We start from the raw sequence: 9,505 nt of genomic DNA on the forward strand, positions 1-9,505 counted from the left end.
TTACCGTCTCCTGTGTTTTTAGGTGAGATGAAGGTAGAGAAAGCCGCTCTTCCTCTATGTCTGGTCATGTTTTTTTCTCGTCTCACCTGTCTCATCGTTGTTTTATTAAGCAGCTTAATGAAAAGGGTTTGTAAGGAATGCAACCAACGTGACAACAGTTGAAGGGGTCTCGATCCATGGTGCCTAACGACTAGTAGGCAGTGCAATACAAAATATATATATAACTGTCTCATACACAGGAGCAGTGATATGTGTTGTTTTACAGGGCCAGCCATAGTAGTACAGTGCCCCTGGAGCTAATTAGCGTTGAGTGCCTTGCTCAAGGGCACATCAGCAGATTTTTCACCTTGTCTGCTTGGGTATTTTAACCAGCAGCCTTGCAGTTACTGGCCCAACACTCTAACCGCTAGGCTACCTGCCGCCCTCACATACAGCACATGACCAACTACAGCTGCTTGACTCAGGGGTTACCTGACACAACATTATGACATTACCTCATCCCGATCTGCATCCATTTTGTGTGAAGATACTGCAGCTTCATTATAGCCTGTTCATTTTGCCAAAGAATAGCTGTGTCTAGTGAAATATTTACACCCCTTAACAATTCAAATGCCAATTATTTGAAGTTAATCTAGTTTCAGTTTGGAATAGTTGAGAAGACAATTGTCTTTGGTGTGTGTAACTGAAGTCACTGTGGTTGCCATGTTCCTTGACACTCCCATGAAACTAGAGTGAGGGGCAAGCCTGGGATGTTGCACAACTTTGGAAACAGCCCAGACACAGCTTCCCTTTTGAGACCAAAAGGTTTGGAAATACTGCTTCCAGAGAGCGGGGTCCATTTCATTCACAGTACAAATCACTGTGTAAGTTCATTTCTTCTTATCAATGTATTAATATTTTCTGGGAACAACTGTTCTGATGCTTTTGTTGCTCCCTACAGGATCTAGAAATGCCACACACACACACACACACACACACACACACACACACACACACACACACACACACACACACACACACACACACACACACACACACAAACCTGTATTTCCTTATATGGGTCAGCTGCATTAGTGTCAGAGAGTTATCGCAGACAGCAGTCACCAGACGAGAGACACAAATCAACAGATGACCACAGCTGCATTCCACTAAAGGGTGTCACGAAAATGGCCCTGCATTTTCCCTTTCAACACCCAAATGTGTGGGGAAGAGGAAACATACAGGCGATAATAGAAAGAGAACGAGAGGACAGAAGGAACGGAGAGATTAAAACAGAGAGCAAACGGTGGTGCAAGATTTATAGACGCTGAGCAAGTGATAATGAATGCTGCCAGGATTAGAGGCAGGGACAGAGAGAGAGGCAGAGAGAGACGCAGAGAGAGAATGAGAGAGAGAGAGAGAGAGAGAGAGGCAGAGAGAGAGACGTAGAGAGAGAATGAGAAAGAGAGAGAGAGAGGCAGAGAGAGAGAGAGACACAGAGAGAGACGCTGAGAGAGAAAGAGAGCGAGAGAGAGAGAGAGGCAGAGAGAGACGCAGAGAGAGAATGAGAGAGAGAGAGAGAGAGAGGCAGAGAGAGAGACGTAGAGAGAATGAGAAAGAGAGAGAGAGAGGCAGAGAGAGAGAGAGAGACACAGAGAGAGACGCTGAGAGAGAAAGAGAGCGAGAGAGAGAGAGAGGCAGAGAGAGACGCAGAGAGAGAATGAGAAAGAGAGAGAGAAAGAGAGAGAAAGAGAGAGAGAGAGAGAGAGAGAGAGAGAGAGAGAGAGAGAGGCAGAGAGAGAGTGAGAGAGAGAGAGAGCGGGAGAGAGAGCGACAGAGACAGAGAGCGACAGAGAGACAGAGAGAGAGAGAGGCAGAGAGAGAATGAGAGAGAGAGAGAGACGCAGAGAGAGGAAGAGAGAGAGAGCAACAGAGAGAGAGAGACAGAGAGAGACAGAGAGAGAGAGAAATACACCGCTCCTGGGCGTGCCCACAAAAAAAATGAGTTCTTTAAGGAAATGCATCTGAGGTCGGCAGAGTCACAGAAACGGTGTGGTGGGTATAGCGAGAGGGCAGTGTGATCCTCCAACCCCTTTATGTGAAGCCTCCTCTTGGAGCACTGGGTCGATCTGAAGCCAATGGTCCATAGGCACGCAGGTATGCATTTCATAGCACCGTCATTTCAGTCTCAGTGGAAGATGATGTTGTGTGGTTTGTGTGTCCAACAACTGAATCTCTATATGTGTGTGTGTGTGTGTGTGTGTGTGTGTGTGTGTGTGTGTGTGTGTGTGTGTGTGTGTGTGTGTGTGTGTGTGTGTGTGTGTGTGTGTGTGTGTGTGTGTGTGTGTGTGTGTGTGTGTGTGTGTGTGTGTGTGTGTGTTTTGGAGAACATATTTTCACGTCTGTTATTAAGTATTAGGTGTTGTGTTTGTGCACAAGTAATTGTGTTTCTGTGTACAGTGCAGGCAGGTGCCTTCAAAATAGCTTGGACATTTATGACCCGAAAAAGCATGATCTAAACTCCATAGACTCAGTTGTATGTAAGACATTAACCATAATGTCAAACCTCTTTTTAAAGAGTGGGTGCTTGGCTACATTGCAAGAGGCGGAGAATGCATGGAAAATATGAGCAGGTTTTTGGCAAGGATATTTTAGACCATCGCTTTAGCAACAATGACCACTTCTGTGCTAATCAGAAGCATGTAAAGACAAAGACAAAACCTTGAAGTGACAATAGCTTTCTAGCAGCTGAAAAACAACTCTGCGGGCAAATGTGTAAGTGTGTTATGTAAGTTTGTGAGTTGGTGCATGTGCATGTGCTTGCTATGCTGGTCTGTCTAACCCTATTCATGCATCAAGATAAATTATATCACCTACGATTGTACCACATTGAAGTTACCCAACATCTTGACAGGAAACAGATCCTTATAGTACTCAACAATCTCATCAAGCTCCTTGGGTCTCTTATAGATGTAGGATCATAATTTGAGCCAGTTTGCTACGGCATGAAAATAACCCTGCAGTAACAGGAAGTGTGAATTATTATGCGGATTATAGTGATTAAATATTTTAGTAGGGGTTGATACATTTTTCGTATCAAAATGTAAAAGTGGAAACGACAAACTTCAGAAGCCATTTTAAACTTCAAACACACCACAAGTTTAAACAGGCTGACCAAATTAAGATCCTAAATCTGTATCAAAACATCCTGTGTAGAGGGGTGGGGGATTGTGGCAGATATCACAGGTAATCAGCCTTTGTAGATCTGAATATGAAGAAGAGACAGTTGAAAGGGGATGAGCCGAAAATATGGACTTGTGGAACTGTCCATGAACAAATGAAGTGCAAGAAACTACATTTAGAGGCTGAGTCATTGTGTAAAAGCCAAGTTTACTCATATTTTTTGACAATGCAACTGGGTGTCCATAGGCATGATCTCACTCAAGGTAATAGATACAGTATGCATAGTGAAAGAATAAGTTAGCATTGCTACTGCCTTCTTGAGACTTGAAGTGCGGTCTACCCCTATGCCTAAACCAGTCACTTGATGTTGAAAATCATTAGGCATCAGCCAATCAAGGCAGCCAAACATCTCCTATGTCCATCTCTAGCACAGTCCAAGAATAATTGACTGCTTGTTGTTTTTGGCATTACTTCACATTTAATTGTCAAATATATTTTGTGTGACATTTGATTTCTACTTTGAACACTTGGAAACACGTTTCTCCGGAAGGACGGCAACACAGAAGGTCACGTTGCAAATTGAAATTGTCAGCCTTCGTGTTTGAGCTTCTCAGACAGCTGACTATTAGCTCTGTCAGCTTTAGCTTACATTGACCCACCTGGAAATTTGACCTTCACTGTTTGAAGGAGTGTGTCATCTGAATGTTTGAGGACAAGCCATTTTGAGCCATGGAAAGACAGTTCCGGTACATACAGGGCACTGGTAGCCAACTTCTTCTATTTCATTTGAATAATGTCTCCTTCTTATGGCTGTTTCACACAGGAAGTAAGACTCTTCCGTAAAAAGGTGCCACACATTTTGAAACAAAACAGACAGACTTGTGATGTAGGTCAGGTTTTATGTGTTTCAAGGAATCACACATGAGAGAGCTGTGCAAAAGCACTTCAACATTTTAACTGTAACAATTTATAGCCACAGTGTTACATTTGGCAAATTAGTGATCAAAATGTTAATCATGAGGTAAAAGACTCGTCTTACAGAGCTGCTTTTATACTGTGTGGAGTGTCTGAACGAGACAAAAGCTCACACCTGAGATCCACCTGACTTATTTTATCAGGGTCTATTCAAATCAGAAGAGGAGCAAATAAATCGATGCGGTGTCTGTAACCTTTGCCATGCAAAACAGGCAGTTACTGATGGGTGCGGAAGATGGACATTATGTGCAAACTCAGAAGCGTTTACCATTAGACATGCGAACTTAAAGGGATACGCAAGCGAGTTTCCAGTGTGATTTCCCACAGACAGTCTCGGACCTACTTCAATAACTCAAGTGTCTGGTTGATCAAGGTGTCTAACTCATGTGGTCAACATGAAAGTCCTAGCTGTGGTAGGCGACAATACGCACAGTCTCAATCCCCTCTCATTCTCCCACAGATTATTGAATGAACATGGAGATGACTGGTTGCAGTGGGTCTTCATAATCCATGCAATTGGTAAATTACCCTTTTGCCATAGACTATGTTTAACACACCTATGACAGAGGCAGTGCATTTAAGGTCAAACTGGCAGCTGCAGTGTGTCTTAGACTTCCTCTACTGTACAAATATTTTTTTTCCCTTCAGGCTATCAGAACCAGCTAACTCCAAAGGCTGGGTGATGTGACATGTTTATCATACTTCCTGTTGGTATCTGAGCAACCATACAGAATGTCACTCTGAGTCACAGAGTTCCATTGAAAACATCCCTTGAGGAATAGAAGATCAGACAGATTACAGGACCAATTAAATCACTGTCTGCACTTTTATCCATTTGTGCCACTGGACTTTGAGTGAAGCGACGTTAAACCCCGACAATTACTGTACTTTACGTGCTGTGCAATGCGACATGATGAGCTATTCAGAAGATTCTAAAGAGAATAAGTCATTTTTATTCCCAAAAGGGGCTGCATTCCTGTGTTGTTGTTGTATTATCTACTTTGGAAGTAGGAGAGAATCTCTTCTAGAAAGAGTGGATGTCAGGGCAAGGTAAAGAGAGTGGTGCGATAGATATTCATAGTATGAATATGATAGCCTACATTAAACTTGTCTCCAAGACCAGCATATACTCGATATTGACATTGACCCTAAATGTGTCCACATGAAACCCCACACTGCTCCAACGACCAACAACAGCCTCTACTGACACAGACTTGCCAGCATAGGGGAAGATTTATTTATTTGGGTTTTTCCTCTTGACCCCCACACTAGAACTCAGGAGAGCAATAATCTTGGTCGTCCAAGGTCATAACTCAACTTCAAACAATACTACCGCAGTGTGAGTTCCTCTTCCTCGGTGTGAATAGTAAAGGTTAACCGTGCCAACTGCCCCTGTGAAGGCCTAGTCCAGTAAAAACGTGCATTTCCTGTGTTTTATGCATATTTCCATACTATGAGGTTGGAATAATACTCTGAAATTGTGAAAATTATGCCCTTTTACTGTCAGAGCTTTTTGAATAGACTGCCTGCAATTTCTGTCTGTTTTGTTGGGATGGAGTTTTGGCCTGCCTGGTGACATCACCAGGAGGTACATTTGTTCATAAACCAATAAGAAAGAGAGTTCCAAACCTCTCTGCCAATAACAGATCATTTTCAGTTTTCCACTCCCCACTCAGACCACTTCCAGACAGTTCTAGCAAAATGTCTGCTTGAGAAATGGTTCTTTGCTAAGAAACGATTTTGGTTCATTTTTGATGATTTTAATTGAAAACAATCACAGTAAGTACTGTACATAATTGTTAGCTAGAAATCATTTGATATTGAGATTTTTTTTTAAATGTAAAAGCCTTTGCTTATCTTAAACGTCATTTGACAGAGAAAAGGTCCAACAGTGAACCAACCTTACCAGAATAACTGTCTTCAGTGCTCTGTTTCTACAGCCGTGGCTGAGACCAGACAATCAGATATTGCACTTGACCCCATTATTGTGTCTCATCAACTCTTCACTTCCTTCCAAGAATCAAAATGGAGTCCTTCAGCTCTAAAGACATGGCCATGAAGGCCCAAAACAAAATCCTCAGCCGTATGGCCAGCAAATCCATGGTGCAGATGTTCATTGATGACACCAGCAGCGAAATCCTGGATGAGTTCTACCGCGTCTCCAAAATACACTCTGGGAACCGCACGGAAGCCCAGAAGGTGGTCAAAGACCTGGTCAAGGTGGTGGTAAAGGTGGGCATTCTCTTTCGGCACGATCGCTTCAGTCAAGAGGAGCTCAGCCTGGCTCAGGACTTCAAGAAGAAGCTGCACCAGGGGGTCATGACGGCAATCAGCTTCCAGGAGGTAACTTTACAGGCAGAACTCTTCAGAGCCTCATTTGAACTCTGCATGATGCCAACAACCTAAAGACTGCATGATATAACCACCTGACATCACCCTACAGTCATTGATCATACCTGGTAAAATGTCAAACTATCTGGACAGAATCCTGAGGGGACTTTAATAGGAAACAACAAAGTCCCACTTACAATAGTGTTTATCCTGAAGCCAATACCATAAACTAGCACCTGTTACAGCTGTTATAAATCAAATTTCAAATCAAATCAAATTGATTTATATAGCCCTTCTTACATCAGCTGATATCTCAATGTGCTGTACGGAAACCCAGCCAAAAACCCCAAACAGCAAGCAGTGCAGGTGTAGAAGCACGGTGGCTAGGAAAAACTCCCTAGAAAGGCCAAAACCTAGGAAGAAACCTAGAGAGGAACCAGGCTATGAGGGGTGGCCAGTCCTCTTCTGGCTGTGCCAGGTGGAGATTATAACAGAACATGGCCAAGATGTTCAAATGTTCATAAATGACCAGCATGGTCAAATAATAATAATCACAGTAGTTGTCGAGGGTACAGCAAGTCAGTACCTCAGGAGTAAATGTCAGTTGGCTTTTCATAGCCGATCATTAAGAGTATCTCTACGGCTCCTGCTGTCTCTAGAGAGTTGAAAACAGCAGGTCTGGGACAGGTAGCACGCCGGTGAACAAGTCAGGGTTCCATAGCCGCAAGCAGAACAGTTGAAACTGGAGCAGCAGCACGGCCAGGTGGACTGGGGACAGCAAGGAGTCATCATGCCAGGTAGTCCTGAGGCATGGTCCTCAGGCTCAGGTCCTCCGAGAGAGAGAAAGAAAGAGAGAAAGAGAGAATTAGAGAGAACATACTTAAATTCACACAGGATACCGGATAAGACAGGAGAAGTACTCCAGATATAACAGACTGACCCTAGCCCCCCGACACATAAACTACTGCAGCATAGCACTGGAGGCTGAGACAGGAGGGGTCAGGAGAAACTGTGGCCCCATCCGATGATACCCCCGGACAGGGCCAAACAGGCAGGATATAACCCCAACCACTTTGCCAAAGCACAGCCCCCACACCACTAGAGGGATATCTTCATAATAACTGTGTTGTAATTACTACTGTGCTGTCACTAATATCTCTTCTCCATCTATTTGGCCCAGGTGGAGTTCACATTTGATAAGGCTGTCATGACAGAGCTTCTGACGGATTGTAGGGACATCCTGCTGAAGCTCGTAGAGAAACACCTGACTCCCAAATCCCTCGGGCGCATTCGGCATGTCTTCAACCATTACTCTGACCAAGACCTACTGACCAACCTCTACACCCCCGGTGGCCCTCTCTGGCCTAATCTCACCAAGATCTGCAGAGACCTGAACAAACTGGTTGAGGAAGGCAAGCTATGAGTGGGAATTCCAAACAATCCTGGAAAAATGAGAAACTTTTGCAAGCCTATTAAGGAATTCTGAATTCGATTTGCCCAATGAAAATACCAGGAGATATCATTTTGATAGCTTAATGGGGACACTGATCCAGTGTCAGTTGATGATGTAGATATTGATTTATGTTGGGATCTTCATGAGGGCATGGAATCATCATCCTTGCTTTACAACATAAGCCATCTGCATTAGGACTGGGCGATATAATATGTATTTGTCATTATCACAGTATGAATGTGCATGATATGCATCGTCACATTTCAGTATCTCACGATATTACCTCTACCTCTGCCTCGATGCATTTCAGTCCAATGCTGTGGGAGCTAAGTGAAGTCCATTCAAGTATGATATATGAAAGAAAAATAGCTTACATTTGACCAAAATCACCTATGAAATCCTCCAAAGATAAAAAATAACCTGCTATATATATATCTAATCTGCTACTTTGTCAGGACTCCCTGCTTCCAGCACGATAAGATTGCATCCCTGGTCTACTTTCAATTGATTTGTCCTTCTTTTTTAAGATATTCCGTTTCCGGGGAAACTAATGGACTTTAATCGGACATCAGTCTGCCTGTTCAGTCACAGCAGTTGCTAACCTCATTTAAGTACTATTTAAATTTAAAGTGGCTATCTAGGACCAACAGACAACCACCTCAATTAGTGTCAGGGCCACATCTATGCATGCAGACTTAGTATCTGTCTGCTCACTGACTGTTCTGCTTGTTACAAAGAGTTTTTGAGACCGGCGAATGGCATTTCATTTCTAATCCATGTCTGAATTAAAGTCCTGCTGTACAGTCTTTGCAATGAATGTGACGATTGGATAGTCTTTATAAATTGCTTCAAGTTTTCAATCAATCAGTGATAATTCCACAACATGAATATTCCCCTGAGCTTTCTGGAAACACTGCCGATGGACCATTTAAAAATAAAAGGTTTTATTTTGTTTCAGGGATAGATCAGCTTTAATATTGCAGATAGATTGTATCTTCTGTCAATGTAATTGTTTGCATCGTTTCCAATCCCCCATATATTTTGGGGGGAAATATATATTTATGTTTATCAGCTCGGGGGCGACAGGTAACCGAGTGGTTAGAGCCTTGGGCCAGTAACTGAAACGTTGCTGGATTGAATCGAGCTCACAAGGTAAAAATCTGTCGTTCTCCCCCTGAACAAGCCAGTTAACACACTGTTTCCCGGTAGGCTGTCATTGTAAATAAGAATTTGTTCTTAACTGACTTAACTGGTTAAATAAAAAAATAATACATTCATATATTTTAAAATATGTTTCCTTTATTACTATATTTCCACCCCTCCCCTAATTGGAGTAAAACTAGTGAACAACAACGCTTAGGCCTCTACTTCCAGGTTATACGTACTATGTACTACTTTACAATAGTTATATTTTGTTTGATTTTAGTCCTGTCCTTCCTCTACCCTCAACCTCTCTCATCTATTTCTGATGTCCATCCAGTTTGATTCCTAATTGCCATAAATGTTTTACTTTAATTTTGGAACGAGAAAAAGCTTTGCTATTGACTATAAGGATTCTATTTGCTATTTTATGAGTGTGTTAAG

The 9,505-nt window shown here is 42.7% G+C and overlaps 1 protein-coding gene across 1 annotated transcript; it reads left to right on the forward strand.

Moving 5' to 3' along the window:
* Positions 1-1,755: 1,755 nt before the first annotated feature.
* On the forward strand, positions 1,756-9,198 carry LOC118399359 (tumor necrosis factor alpha-induced protein 8-like protein 2). Its single transcript, XM_035795383.2, has 3 exons — positions 1,756-2,136; positions 6,156-6,480; positions 7,649-9,198. Exons 2-3 carry the CDS (start codon positions 6,163-6,165, stop codon positions 7,889-7,891), a joined length of 561 nt encoding a protein of 186 aa, XP_035651276.1. The 5' UTR covers positions 1,756-2,136; positions 6,156-6,162; the 3' UTR covers positions 7,892-9,198.
* Positions 9,199-9,505: the final 307 nt, after the last annotated feature.

This window comes from Oncorhynchus keta, chromosome 20, assembly GCF_023373465.1.
Source record: "Oncorhynchus keta strain PuntledgeMale-10-30-2019 chromosome 20, Oket_V2, whole genome shotgun sequence".
In the NCBI taxonomy this organism is placed as follows: domain Eukaryota; kingdom Metazoa; phylum Chordata; class Actinopteri; order Salmoniformes; family Salmonidae; genus Oncorhynchus; species Oncorhynchus keta.